Source organism: Arachis ipaensis, chromosome B5, assembly GCF_059453495.1.
Source record: "Arachis ipaensis isolate K30076 ecotype BB chromosome B5, ASM5945349v1, whole genome shotgun sequence".
In the NCBI taxonomy this organism is placed as follows: Eukaryota; Viridiplantae; Streptophyta; class Magnoliopsida; order Fabales; family Fabaceae; genus Arachis; species Arachis ipaensis.
The window spans coordinates 70,325,604-70,340,087 of record NC_142440.1 but is presented as its reverse complement, the minus strand read 5'-3'; the positions used below and the strand labels follow the sequence as shown (position 1 = coordinate 70,340,087).

Genomic DNA, 14,484 nt, shown 5'->3' with positions numbered 1-14,484 from the left:
GAGATGAAAGCAGTAAAGAAAACTTAGATCCGAATCACAATTCCTTGAAATTATGCAGAAAGTAAACAAAGTGGGATCTCAGATCAAGAATGAAACAGAATTACTTTAATTCTCAATCCAAGATTCAAAACAAAGAATGAAGAGTGTAGAAGTAAGAACAAAGAGGAAGAGAATTCAATTCTCAATCCCAATTCCCAAACCCAAAGCTAAAATCTAAAATGAGCTCCAAAATGAAAAATGAAAAGTAAGTGTCAAAAAGGTCCTCTCTAAATCAAACTGACTTCTATTTATACACTTTCTATTTTTGGATTTTAGAATTTTGGAGTGGACTTTTTAATTTTGTGAAGATTTGAATTTAATTTTATTTTGGACTCAAAATTGAGCCATGAGACACTCCCAGGGTAGCACTCGGTTGACAAGGAGAGCGCAGCACTCCCCCTTGGTCTTGGCCTTCCTTTTTGTTGCGCACCAAGCCATCTTGGTGCTGCCTGCTAGCGCTCGGTTGACAAGGAGAGTGCAGCACTCCATTGCCTTGTCCGTGTCACACTCCACCAGCGCTCAGTTAATTGAGTGAACTGAGCGCCCCTTGCCTTGTTAATGAGCCCCAACTTCGAACCATGAGGGAAGCACTTGTGGAGCCAATTTCTTTTGTGAAGCAAAGAGAGGTAGCGCCTTGCCTTGAGTGGAAGGCCTCAAGTTCGAATCCCAGCAAAGCCATTTTGGCTTTGCTTCTTTGCCCAAGCGCTCCTTCCTTGAGTGTAAGCTCCCAAGTTTGATTCCTAGTAAAGCCATGTTGGCTTATTTTCCTTGCAAGTAGCGCTCCTTCCTTCTCTTGGTTCATGGGTTCGAAACTTTGTGGCTTCACTAGCAAACATTGCACCTTGAATTTATTTGAAGTAGAGCCCGATAAAGTTAAGTGAGTTAACCGAGCGCTATGTTTGTTGCCTTGTTTCCTTAGTTCCTTGTAGCGCTCGGTTAAATGAGAGAGCGCAACTTCCTTGCCATTTGCTTTCTTGGATTTGAGTAGCGCTCAAATAGAGAGCGTTGTGCTCACTTAGAGAGCGCTATGGCTTTTCTCCTTTAATGTGTCACGCTTTTGTTTCCTTTGCACTACGCTTCATAGGCCATGCTTTCTTATTTTTTTTCTTTTCTTCACCTACAAGTAATCAAAACAACCAATCAAAGTATCACCAAATTCACAAGGTTTGTAAATCATTCAAAAACTAATTATTTTTAACTTAAACCTCATGATTTAGTGTCAAATAAAGGATGGTTGATTGATTCAACAAAACCATGCAAATCCACTCCAAATCACTTACTTATAATGCAAGAAAGTGCAGAAAACCTAATGAAACAAGTGAAAAATGCTTGAAAAGCTAGCATAAGATGACTTGTCATCAAGCGCCAACCCCAAGGCTGTTCAGCTTTCTTCAGAAATTCGAGTTCCAAAGTGTGAAGTACATTTTGACCTCTTGACTTGATGAGTTTTCAATGCCTTGTGGGCCCCACCTCTTCCTGAAAATTCAGTTACAAACCCTCATTAGTAATCAAAAGTTGCTTCATTTTCCTCTAGTTAAATAGCATTTAATTTGTGTCTCTTGGACACCAAACTTAGGTTCATTGCATATATTAATTGGTCTCAAGATTGAACTTTATTATATACATTATGATTGGAATAAAATTAATTCTTTCACACCCTTCCACTTCCATTTCATATGTACACAATAAAGTGGCCCTTTCATGCACCCACCAATTTACTAATTGCATTCAAACATTAATCAATTGGGCTATATGCATGGGTCTCTTATAGTGGTGGCTACACCAAACTTAAATTTGGGCTTACTTTTAAGATTAATTCAATTGTTTTGATGTAAGCTCAAAATAAGTGGGTTAGTGGCCATACCAAACTTAGCTCTTTAGCTAGTTTCTCAACCCATTTAACAACATCATATAGTGTAGCATACAAGGTTGCTTTTCCAGCAAAACTAGAAAAACTTTTAAAACTAAGTTCAAATAAACTATCAACTAAGTAACTAACAATTAGAAACTGAAAAAACAAACAACCTAAGTGACTAAACATAAGCTAATATAAAAAGCTTGAAATTGAAAGGATATGAGTGTTGGGGTGCCTCCTAACTAGCGCTTCTTTAACGTCACTAGTTTGACGATTCTTCCTCTTCAGCTGAGGTTATAGTTCACTCTTTGCTCATCCAATGAGTCCCCTAAGTAGTGCTTAAGTCTGTGGCCATTGACAGTGAAAGTTCTCTGTGTTTTGTCATCCATGAGTTTCACATGACCATAAGGAGAATCCTTGATGATTGTGAATGGTCCAGACCATCTTGACTTCAGCTTCCCTGGGAAAAATTTGAGTCTTGAGTTGTATAACAACACCTTTTGACCTTTTACAAACTCTCTTCTTGCCAGCTTTTGACCATGCCATTTCTTTGTTTTCTCTTTATAAATCTTGGCATTCTTATAAGCTTGAGTTCTAAATTCTTCTAACTCATTGAGCTGCAGCAATCTTCTTTCTCCTGCAGCTTGATTATCAAAGTTCAACATCTTTAGAGCCCAAAATGCTCTATGTTCAAGCTCCACTGGTAGATGACAAGCTTTTTCAAACACCAATTGGTATGGAGACATGCCAATAGGTGTTTTAAAAGCTGTTCTATAAGCCCACAATGCATCATCTAGCTTCTTGGACCAATCTTTTATTAAGTTCCCAACAGTTTTCTCAAGGATTCTCTTGAGCTCTCTATTTGAAAGTTCAGCTTGACCATTGGGTTGTGGATGGTATGGGGTTGCTACCTTGTGCTTAACATCATATTTGAGGAGGAATGTCTCTAATTGCTTGTTGCAAAAGTGAGTTCCCCCATTACTTATAAGAGCTCTTGGAACCCCAAACCGACTAAATATGTTCTTTCTCAAGAAATTGATCACTACTTTGTTGTCATTTGTTGATGTTGCTATGACTTCCACCCATTTGGACACATAGTCCATAGCCACCAATATGTAATTGTTAGAGTATGATGGTGGAAAAGGTTCCATGAAATCAATCCCCCAAACATCAAACAACTCCAACTCTATGATGAATCTTTGTGGCATGTCATTCTTCTTGGGTAGGTTGCCAGCTCTTTGACAATGATTGCACCTTGTTACAAACTTCTTTGCATATATTGTAGGCCAAAAGAATCCACACTGCAACACCTTGGCTGCAGTTCTCTCTCCACGAAAATGTCCTCCATAGATATATCCATGGCAATGCCAAAGGACCTCTTGCCCTTCCTTATGAGAGATGCATCTTCTTAGAATCCCATTAGCATACTTCTTGAAGAGGTAAGGCTCATCCCAAATGTAATGCTTGGCATCATTAATGAGCTTCCTTTTCAAGTGCTTGTTGATGTTGGAAGGTAGTTCTCCAATGGCCTTGAAGTTGGCTATGTATATGAACCATGGAGCCTCTTAGATCATCATCAATTGCTCATCCGGGAAGCTTTCATTTACCCCAGGGCTGTGTGCTTCATCCCCTTCATGTGGGATCCTTGATAGGTGGTCAGCCACCTTGTTCTCTACTCTACTTCTATCCTTGATTTCAATGTTGAATTCCTGGAGTAATAGGATCCATCTTATTAGTCTAGGCTTGGATTCTTGGTTGGTTAGCAAGTATTTAAGAGCTGCATGGTCAGTGAATACAATGACTTTAGAGCCAATGAGGTGAGATCTGAATTTATCAAATGCAATAACTATAGCAAGGAGTTTTTTTTCTGTGGTGGTGTAGTTCCTTTGGGCTTCATTAAGGACCTTGCGAGCATAATAGATGACATGCACTAGCTTGTCTCTCCTATGTCCTAACATAGCACCAATAGCAAAATCTGATGCATCACACGTCAATTCAAAAGGTAAGTCCTAGCTCGGTGGTGCTATAATAGGTGCAGAGGAGAGCTTGCTTTTAAGCTCATCAAAAGCTTGCATACACTCTCTAAAAAAAAGATAAATGGTACATGAGAGACAAGCAAGTTACTCAAAGGTTTGGCAATTTTTTAAAAGTCTCTAATGAACCTTCTATAGAACCCAGCATGTCCCAAGAAACTCCTAATTGCTTTGACATTGCAAGGTGGGGATAATTTTTTAATCACTTCCACCTTGGCTCTATCTACCTCTATGCCTTTCTTAGAGATTTTGTGGCCAAGGACTACCCCTTCGGTAACCATAAAATGACATTTTTCGTAGTTCTAAACTAGGTTAGTCTCTTGGCATCTCTTGAGCACCAAGGCAAGATGATGTAAGAAATTAGGAAAGGAGTCACCAAATACTGAAAAATCATCCATGAAAACCTCAATAAACCTCTCAATCGTATAAAAAAAATGGATAGCATGCACTTTTGGAATGTGGTAGGTGCATTGCACAAACCAAAGGGTATGCGTCTATATGCAAAAACAACATAAGGGCAAGTAAAAGAAGTCTTCTCTTGGTCTTTAGGATCCACTACAATCTGGTTGTAGCCTGAGTATCCTTCCAAGAAACAATAGTACTCATGTCCAACAAGCCTCTCCAACATTTGATCCATGAATGGTAGAGGAAAATGGTCCTTCCTTGTGGCTTCATTGAGCTTTCTGTAGTCTATACACGTGCACCATCTAGTCATTGTTCTTGTTGGTATCAATTCATTTCTCTCATTTGGCACAACTGTGATTCCCCCCTTCTTGGGAACTACTTAAACTGGGCTCACCCAAGGGCTATCTGAGATGGGGTAAATCACCCTTGCTTGCCATAACTTCAGCATTTCTTTTTGCACCACTTCCTTCATTGTTGGATTCAATCTTGGTTGTGGCTATATTGAGGGCTTGGCATCCTCCTCAAGAAGGATTTTATGCATGCACATTGAAGGGCTAATCCTCTTTAAATCTGAAAGTGTCCACCGAATGGCATCCTTGTGTTGCCTTAACACTTTGATAAGCTCCTCTTCTTGTTCTTCACTCAAGCTTGAGTTGATGATTACTGGATATGTGTCATTGCTCCCCAAGTAAGCATACTTTAAGCTTGGGGCAGGGTTTTCAACTCCAGCTTTAGTGCTTCCACTTTTTCTTTGTTCGCCTTGTCTAGCATGATTGAGCCTTCTATGATTTCTTGTTGCGGTTCACCATATGATGTTTGTTGCTCTTGCTCCATTACATCTTGATGATGGAAAATGGATTCCACACAAACTCACCAGCAAGTATACCGGGTCGCATCAAGTAGTAAAACTCACAAAAGTGAGGTCGATCCCACAGGGATTAATGGATTGAGCAACTTTAGTATGGTGATAAATTTAGTTAAGCGAATATTTGATGAATTAGGTGAAATTTAATTAACAGAAAATAAATTGCAAATAAACTAGAGTGCAGAATGAAAATTGGCAGAATCTTAAAGTGCAGAAGAAGTAAATAGCAGAAACTTAAAGTGCAAGAAATTTAAAAGAGATGAAACTTAAATTGCAAGAAAGGTAAAAAACTGAAACTTAAAGTGCAAGTAATTTAAATTGCTGAATCTAAATTGCTAGGAAAATTAAATTGCATGAAGAATAAAGGGAGTTGGGTGTTGGAAATCAAAACAGAGAACTCTCTGATGAAGAAATTCAAAAAAAATGATCAATCAGAATTTTAATACCAAAACATAAATGGAGAGTTTCAGAAGAGTCAAAACAGAAAGGAAACTAAGGTCTAAATTGCTCTCTCATCAAAACAGAAAAGAAGAAATTGCAGAAGAAAGAAAAACAAAAAGAAAACTAAGATCAGATCTCCAATTCTTAGAACTATAAAAAGGAAAAGTAAAAGATGACTCCAAGATGAAGAAATTCAGAAGAATTTATCAATCAGAGTTCCGAAACCAAAATAGAAAATAAAAGTTCTAGAAGAAAGAAAACAAACAGAAAGAAAAACTCAGATCTGATCTCCAATTCTAAAATTCTAAAAATGAAATTAAAAGAGAGCTCCAATGAAATCAAATTCTTCTCTATTTATACACTTTCCAACTCTGTCATCCAGTACTTGGAGTGGGCTTTTTGGCCATGTATGAAATGGGTTAGGATGGTACTTGGTTGCTACTTTCAGGGGAATGTTGCGTTCTCAAAGTGAGCGCAGCGTTCATTCACCCACGCGTACGAGTCTCCGACGCGTGCGAGTTATTGCTTTTGCTGACTACTCATCACGCGTACGCGTGCTTCACGTACAGGCGTCCTTTTGTGTGTTTGTCTATCGAGGCGTACGCATCACATTCGCGTGTGCATCACTGCCAACTTCAGCCTCAGCCATGCTTGCGCATCCCATCACGCGTACGCGTCTTCGATAGCGTTCTCTTAATGAGCGCTACGTTCGCCCAATGAACGCTGCCCACGCGTGTGCATTGGTGCACGAAATTGTGATCATCAATGGCGCCAACAACTTGGTACGCACAATTATAATCTCAACTCTTTGTCACAACTCCGCACAACTAACCAGCAAGTGCACTGGGTCGTCCAAGTAATAAACTTTACGTGAGTAAGGGTCGATCCCACGGAGATTGTCGGCTTAAAGCAAGCTATGGTCATCTTGTAAATCTCAGTCAGGCAGATTCAAATGGTTATGGAGAATTGATAATTAAAAGATAAATAAAATATAAAATAAGCATATGAAGATGCTTTGTTCCTCCTAAACTTCTGCTTTCCTATTGCCTTCTTTCAATCATTCATACTCCTTTCCATGGCAAGCTTATGTAGGGTTTCACCGTTGTCAATGGCTACCTCCCGTCCTCTCAGTGAAAATGGTCCAAATGTGCTGTCACCGCACGACTAATCAGCTGTTGGTTCTCGATCATGTTGGAATAGAATCCATTGATTATTTTGCGTCTGTCACTACGCCAAACACTCGCGAGTTTGAAGCTCGTCACAGTCATCCCTTCCCAGATCCTACTCGGAATACCACAGACAAGGTTTAGAATTTTCGGATCTCAAGAATGCTGCCAATTGATTCTAGCCTATACCATGAAGACTCTGATCTCATGGAATGGAAGGCTCGGTTGTCAGGCGAGGCAATCATGCGTCATGAACCAGGAGGCTAAGAGATACGCACTCAAGCTATTGCAAGTAGAACGGAAGTGGTTGTCAGACACGCATTCATAGGTGAGAATGGTGATAAGTGTCATGGATCATCATATTCATCAAGTTGAAGAACGAATGGATATCTTAGAACAGAAATAGGCTTGAGTTGAATAGATAAACAATAGTACTTTGCATTAATTCATGAGGAACAGCAGAGCTCCACACCTTAATCTATGGTGTGTAGAAACTCCACCGTTGAAAATACAAAAGTGATAATTGTGATCATTGGCTTCGGCCCCAGAGGGGGAACCAGAAGAACCAAGATGATCCGAAGATGAAAATACAATAGCAAAAGGTCCTATTTATAGAGAACTAGTAGCCTAGGGTTTACAGAAATAAGTAATTAATGCAGAAATCTTCTTCCGGGCTCACTTGGTGTGTGCTTGGGCTAAGCATTGAAGCTTTCACGTGTACAGACTTTTCTTGGAGTTAAACGCCAGCTTTTGTGCCAGCTTGGCCATTTAACTCCAGCTTTTCTGCCAGTTTTGGCGTTTTGACGCCATAATTTTTATGCTGACTTAGAACGCCGGTTTGGGCCATCAAATCTCGGGAAAAGCATAAACTATTATATATTGCTAGAAATCCCAGGATGTCTACTTTCCAATGCATTTAAGAGCGTGCCAATTGGACTTCTGTAGATCCAGAAAATTCACTTCGAGTGCAGGGAGGTCAGAATCCAACAGCATCTGCAGTCCTTTTTCAGCCTCTGAATCAGATTTTTACTCAGGTCCCTCAATTTCAGCCAGAAAATACCTGAAATCACAGAAAAACACACAAACTCATAGTAAAGTCCAGAAATGTGATTTTTATTTAAAAACTAATAAAAATATAATAAAAACTAACTAAAATATACTAAAAACTATCTAAAAACAATGCCAAAAAGCGTATAAATTATCCGCTCATCACGCGTCCTCTAAGCGTCCGCGTGGGTAGCATAACATCAATTCCAGGCTTCAGCGCCACCCACGCGTTTGCGTGCTTCCTTCTAAATTCTTCATTGACGTGTGCGCGTCATGCAAGCGTGCGCGTCGAGTGCGAAATTCCATTTCCAATTTTAAATTTGCCCAAAAATGTTGACTTAATGAACGTAGCGCTCCCTTTGAAAATGAGTGCCAATCGCTTCCATGCATACGCGTCTTGCACGCGTACATGTGGATCTTCAAAAATTGTCCCTGACGCGTAGACGTCCTGTACGCGTGCGCGTTGCTCCTGAGCATGGCGTTCTTTCTTTGAACGCAACGTTACTCTCTTTCTCTTCATTTTCTCACCTGAATTCAATCAAAAAGGCAATCAGAGTCTCACCAAAATCATAAAAAATTTCATCATTCATAATAATCACTTAATTCTTGCATAAATATTGTGATTTTGTATAAAATAAATGATGTTTGATTGAATCAAAATAATCATGAAATTCCACTCCAACACTTACTTATTGTGCAAGAAAGTGCATAAAACCTAATGAAACAGATGAAAAATGCTTGGGAAACTAGCATAAGATGACTTGTCATCACAACACCAAACTTAAATCTTACTTGTCCCCAAGCAAGCACTAAAACATGAGAAGAAATGAGAGAAAACAGAAAAGCATATATGTCCTTATTTAGCAGGTAATTGAATTTGGTTCATGGGGTTTTATGCAGACAGAATGCAGCTCAATTATTATCAACTTCCAAATGTGAAATGTCTCTTTGAGTGTTAACTAGAGTTGCTGCTATAATGCCTTGTTCTTGCTTGATCATTGTTAACTTTTTCTTTCTTTCTCCTATTTCAGAAACTTATTTCTCAATTGTAGCTCAGTGTCGAGTGTTGCAGGCATATTTTTGGCTTAATTTTTCTCAACACCTCTTCACTACAGACACTTGGCTCATAATTCATCCTAAGACATTGATGCCTAGCACCTCTTTGGGTTACTAAATGCCTTGTAACTAGGTTGCTCTTGATAGTGGACTTTCGGTTGGTAATCCTGGATTAGTTAATCCAAGTAACCAAGTTTTAAAAGGACTCCTTAAAACCTAATTGTCCAAGAAGATTGATGAATCCATATTTGATGATAATTTTTTTCTTAGAATTGAATGGATTTTCATCACATTAACTTGCACTTATCACCTTGAATAGCATGTTTTTGAACCTTCCTCCCAAATTGTGCTTGATTATGAAAATATGCTCTTTTGTGCTTGAATTAATCTATTTTATTCCAAATGCCTTCCATTCGATGCCTTGATGTTGTTTGTGAGTGATTCCAGGTGTATAAGGTGGGAATGGGTTGGAGAAAATGGAAGAAGAGCACACAAAGTGGAGGAAATAAGAAGAATCAAAGGAGATGAGCTCAGAGACGTGTGCGTGTGCACAGGCACCTGTGCGTGTGCACAGGCACCTGTGCGTGTGCACAGGCACCTGTGCGTACGCACAGCTGCCTAAGCAGAGCACGTGGATTATGAATACTCATCAGAACTCATGAATGGCAGAAGTAGGTTCAATGGAATCTCTATGGTCTCTGTATGAGCCTTAGATTCCCATGGTTCCTCAAAGGGGAACTTCTTTTCGTTCAGAGGACATCCCATGAGGGTTTTCTCACTGGGAATCACATCCTCTTCACTCTCTCCAGGTTCAGCCATGTTGGTCATGGTTATGGCCTTGCACTCTCTCTTTGGATTCTCTTATGTATTGCTTCGGAGAGTACTAGGAGGGAGTTCAGTAACTTTCTTACTCAACTGACCCACTTGTGCCTCCAAATTTCTAATGGAGGACCTTGTTTCACTCATAAAACTTTGAGTGGTCTTAGTTAGATCAGAGATTATGGTTGCTAAGAGTGGCTCTGCTTAGAATTCTCTGTTTGTTACTAAGAAGATGATGGAAAAGGTTTGCTATTGCTAAACCTATTTCTTCCACCATTACTGTTGTTGAAGCCTTGTTGAGGCCTCTGTTGGTCCTTCCATAAGAGATTTGGATGATTTCTCCATGAAGGATTATAGGTGTTTCCATAGGGTTCTCCCATGTAATTCACCTCTTCCATTGCTGGGTTTTCAGGATCATAAGCTTCTTCTTCAGATGAAGCTTCTTTAGTACTGCCTGTTGCTGCTTGCATTCCAGACAGACTCTGAGAAATCATATTGACTTACTGGGTCAATATTTTGTTCTAAGCCAATATAGCATTCAGAGTGTCAATTTCAAGAACTCTTTTCTTCTGAGTTGTCCCATTATGCACAGGATTTCTTTCAGAAGTGTACATGAATTGGTTATTTGCAACCAATTCAATGAGTTCCTAGGCTTCTTCAGGCGTCTTCTTCAGTTGAAGAGATCCACCTGCAAAGTTGTCCAATGACATCTTGGACAGTTCAGACAGACCATCATAGAATATGCATATGATGCTCCATTCTGAAAGCATGCCAGAATGACACCTTCTGATCAATTGCTTGTATCTTTCCCAAGCTTCATAGAGGGATTCGCCTTCCTTCTGTCTGAAGGTCTGAACTTCCACTCTAAGCTTACTCAATTTTTGAGGTGGAAAGAACATTACCAAGAAGGCATTGACCAGCTTTTCCCAAAGGTTCAGGCTTTCTTTAGGTTGTGAGTCCAACCATGTCCTAGCTCTGTCTCTTACAGCAAAAGGGAAGAGCATAAGTCTGTAGACCTCGGGATCAACCCCATGGGTCTTAACAGTGTCACAAATTTGCAAGAACTCAGCTAAAAACTGATGAGGATCTTCCAATGGAAGTCCATGATACTTGCAATTCTGCTGCATTAGAGAAACTAATTGAGGCTTAAGCTCAAATTTGTTTGCTCCAATGGCAGGAATAGAGATGCTTCTCCCACAGAAGTCAAAAGAAGGTGCAATGAAGTCACCAATCATCTTCCTTGCATTGTTGGCATTGTTGTCATTCTCAGCTTTCATGTCTTCTTCTTTTTCAAAGATTTCTGTTAGGTCCTCTTCAGAGAGTTGTGCTTTAGCTTCTGTTAGCTTTCTCTTCAAGGTCCTTTCAGGTTCAGGATCAGCTTCAACAAGAATGCCTTTGTCTTTGCTCCTACTCATATGAAAGAGAAGAAAACAAAAAAGTATAGAATCCTCTATGTCACAGTATAGAGATTCTTTGAGGTGTCAGAAGAAAGGAAGAATAGAAGGAGGAGGTAGAGAGAGGAGAATTCGAACGTATCAAGAAGGAGAGAGTTCGAATTGTACATTGAGGAGAAGTGTTAGTCCCTTAAATAGAAGGATGTGAGAAGGGGGGAAAGAATTTTCAAAAATAAATTTAAAAATATTTTGAATTAATTAAAAGGAATTTTGAAAAATTGGTTGATGATTTTCGAAAATTAAAATTGAGAAAGTAGTTAAGTGATTTTGAAAAAGATTTTGAAATTAGCAATAAAAAAGATATGATTGAAAATTATTTTGAAAAAGATGTGATTGAGAAGATATGATTGAAAAACAATTTAAAAAAAAAAGATTTGATTTTTAAAATTAATGACTTGGCTAACAAGAAATTTAAAAGATATGATTCTAAAAATCAAATATTGAACCTTTCTTAACAAGGAACTAACAAACTTGAAATTTTTTAATCAAATCATTAATTGTTAGCAAGGTTTTTTTGAAAATATTGAGAGAAAAATTGAAAAGATTTGATTTTGGAAAAGATATGATTTGAAAAAGATTTGATTTGAAAAATGATGAAAATTTGAAAAAGATTTGATTTAAAAACTAACGTACCTCCCTTGTACTGTCCTGGCGTTAAACGCCCAGAATGGTATCCATTCTGGAGTTTAACGCCCAAAATACTACCCTTTTGGGCATTTAACACCCAGGCAGGTACCCTGGCTGGCGTTTAAACGCCAGATTTCCTTCCTCACTGGGCGTTTTCAACGCCCAGCTTTTTCTCTGTGATTCCTCTGCTGTATGTTCTGAATCTTCAATTCTCTGTATTATTGACTTGAAAAGACATAATTTTAAAAAATTTTTTTGAATTTTTAATAATGAGAGAGAACAACAACAAAATTGACACTAGACTCAAACAAGAAACACAAAATCTTTTTTGTTTTTTTTTTTGTTTTACTAAATATTTTTTTTTGTATTTTTTTCGAAAATTATATGGAAAAAGAAAATAAGGAATTCAAAATTCTTAATGAGAATTCCAGGAATCTTGCAATGTTAGTCTAAAACTCTGGTCCAAGAATTAGACATGGCTTACTAGCCAGCCAAGCTTTCAGTGAAAGCTTCAGTCCAAAACACTAGACATGGCCAATGGCCAGCCAAGCTTTAGCAAATCATTACATCAACAGTAAGATTGACAGAAATCAACAAGCTCTTGTGATGATAAGTTGAAACCTCGGTCCAAAAGATTAGACATGGCTTCACAGCCAGCCAGACTTCAACAGATCATCATGAAACTTGATGAGCGGATAATTTATACGCTTTTTGGCATTGTTTTTAGGTAGTTTTTAGTATGTTTTAGTTAATTTTTATTATATTTTTATTATTTTTTATTCAAAAATCACATTTCTGGACTTTACTATGAGTTTATGTGTTTTTTTGTGATTTCAGGTATTTTCTGGCTGAAATTGAGGGACCTGAGCAAAAATCTGATTCAGAGGCTGAAAAAGGACTGCAGATGCTGTTGGATTCTGACCTCCCTGCACTCAAAGTAGATTTTCTGGAGCTACAGAAGCCCAATAGGCACTCTTAATTGCGTTGGAAAGTAGACATCCTGGGCTTTCCAGAAATATATAGTAGTCTATACTTTGCCCGAGATTTGATGGCCCAAACTGGCGTTCCATGTCAGCATAAAAATTCTGGCGTAAAACTCCCAAACTGGCACCAGAATTGGAGTTAAACGCCCAAACTGGCACAAAAGCTGGCATTTAACTCCAGGAACAGCCCAAGCACGAAAAGGCTTCAATGATCAGCCCAAGCACACACCAAATGGGCCCCAGAAGTGGATTTCTGCATCATTTACTCATTTCTGTAAATCCTAGGCTACTAGTTCTCTATAAATAGGACCTTTTACTATTGTATTTTCATCTTTAGTTCATCTTGAGATCTATCTCCAGACGTTTAGTCCTTAGACCATGGGGGCTGGCCATTCGGCCATGCCTGGACCTTGTTCTTATGTATTTTCAACGGTGGAGTTTCTACACTTCATAGATTAAGGTGTGGAGCTCTGCTGTTCCTCATGAATTAATGTAATGTACTATTGTTTTTCTATTCAATTCAAGCTTATTCTTATTCCCAGATATTTACTCGTACTTCAACCTGATGAATGTGATGATCCATGACACTCATCAGCATTCTCACCTACGAACGCGTGCCTGACAACCACTTTCGTTCTATTTGCAATAGCTTGAGTGTATATCTCTTAGCCTCCATTCCGTGAGATCAGAGTCTTTGTGGTATAAGCTAGCATCAATTGGAAGCATTCTTGAGATCCAGAACGTCTAAACCTTGTCTGTGGTATTCTGAGTAGGATCTAGGATGGAATGACTGTGACGAGCTTCAAACTCGCGAGTGTTGGGCGTAGTGACAGACGCAAAAGGATCAATGGATCCTATTCTGACATGACTGAGAATCGACAGATGATTAGCCGTGTGGTGACAGCGTATTTGGACCATTTTCACTGAGAGGACGGACGGTAGCCATTGACAACGGTGATCCCCCAACATACAGCTTGCCATGGAAAGGAGTATGAATGATTGGATGAAGGCAATAGGAAAGCAGAGGTTCAGGAGGAACAAAGCATCTTCATACGCTTATCTGAAATTCCTACCAATGAATTGCATAAGTATCTCTATCATATTTTTTGTTTTATTCATCTTTTAATTATCAATTCTCCATAACCATTTGAATCCGCCTGACTGAGATTTACAAGATGACCATAGCTTGCTTCAAGCCGACAATCTCCGTGGGATCGACCCTTACTCACGTAAGGTATTACTTGGACGACCCAGTGCACTTGCTGGTCAGCTGCACGGAGTTGTGTGAAAAGTGTGCGATTACGATTTTGTGTACCAAGTTTTTGGCGCCGTTGCCGGGGATTGTTCGAGTTTGGACAACTGACGGTTCATCTTGTTGCTCAGATTAGGTAATTTTCTTCTTGTTTCAACCTTTATTTTATTTTCAAAAAGTTTTCAAAAATCTTTCAAAAAAAAATTTTCTTCTTTTTCATTTTTCCAAAATAATTTTTGAAAAAACCAAAAAAATTAATAAAATCATAAAAACAAAAAAATTTTGTGTTTCTTGTTTGAGTCTAGTGTCAAATTTTAAGTTTGGTGTCAATTGCATGTTTTAATGTTGCATTAATTTTTGAAAACTCATGCATGGTGTTCTTCATGATCTCCAAGTTGTTCTTGATGATTGTCTTTGTTTGATCTTTAATTTTTCTTGTTTT

At 38.7% G+C, this 14,484-nt stretch overlaps 1 protein-coding gene and 1 non-coding gene across 2 annotated transcripts; one reads left to right on the top strand and one right to left on the bottom strand.

The window, feature by feature from the left end:
* Positions 1 to 2,178: 2,178 nt before the first annotated feature.
* Positions 2,179 to 2,559, bottom strand: LOC107640626 (uncharacterized). The gene has a single exon (XM_016344136.1). The coding sequence runs from the start codon at positions 2,557 to 2,559 to the stop codon at positions 2,179 to 2,181; it is 381 nt and encodes a 126-aa protein (XP_016199622.1).
* Positions 2,560 to 10,494: 7,935 nt separating this feature from the next.
* LOC148564567 (small nucleolar RNA R71) lies at positions 10,495 to 10,598 on the top strand. Its single transcript, XR_015885116.1, has one exon. It is a non-coding gene; the product is annotated as a small nucleolar RNA R71 (small nucleolar RNA).
* Positions 10,599 to 14,484: the final 3,886 nt, after the last annotated feature.

Excerpts from the sequence above, each read along its gene's own strand:
- LOC107640626 (XM_016344136.1), bottom strand. The coding sequence starts at position 2,559 with ATGTTGAACTTTGATAATCAAGCTGCAGGAGAAAGAAGATTGCTGCAG.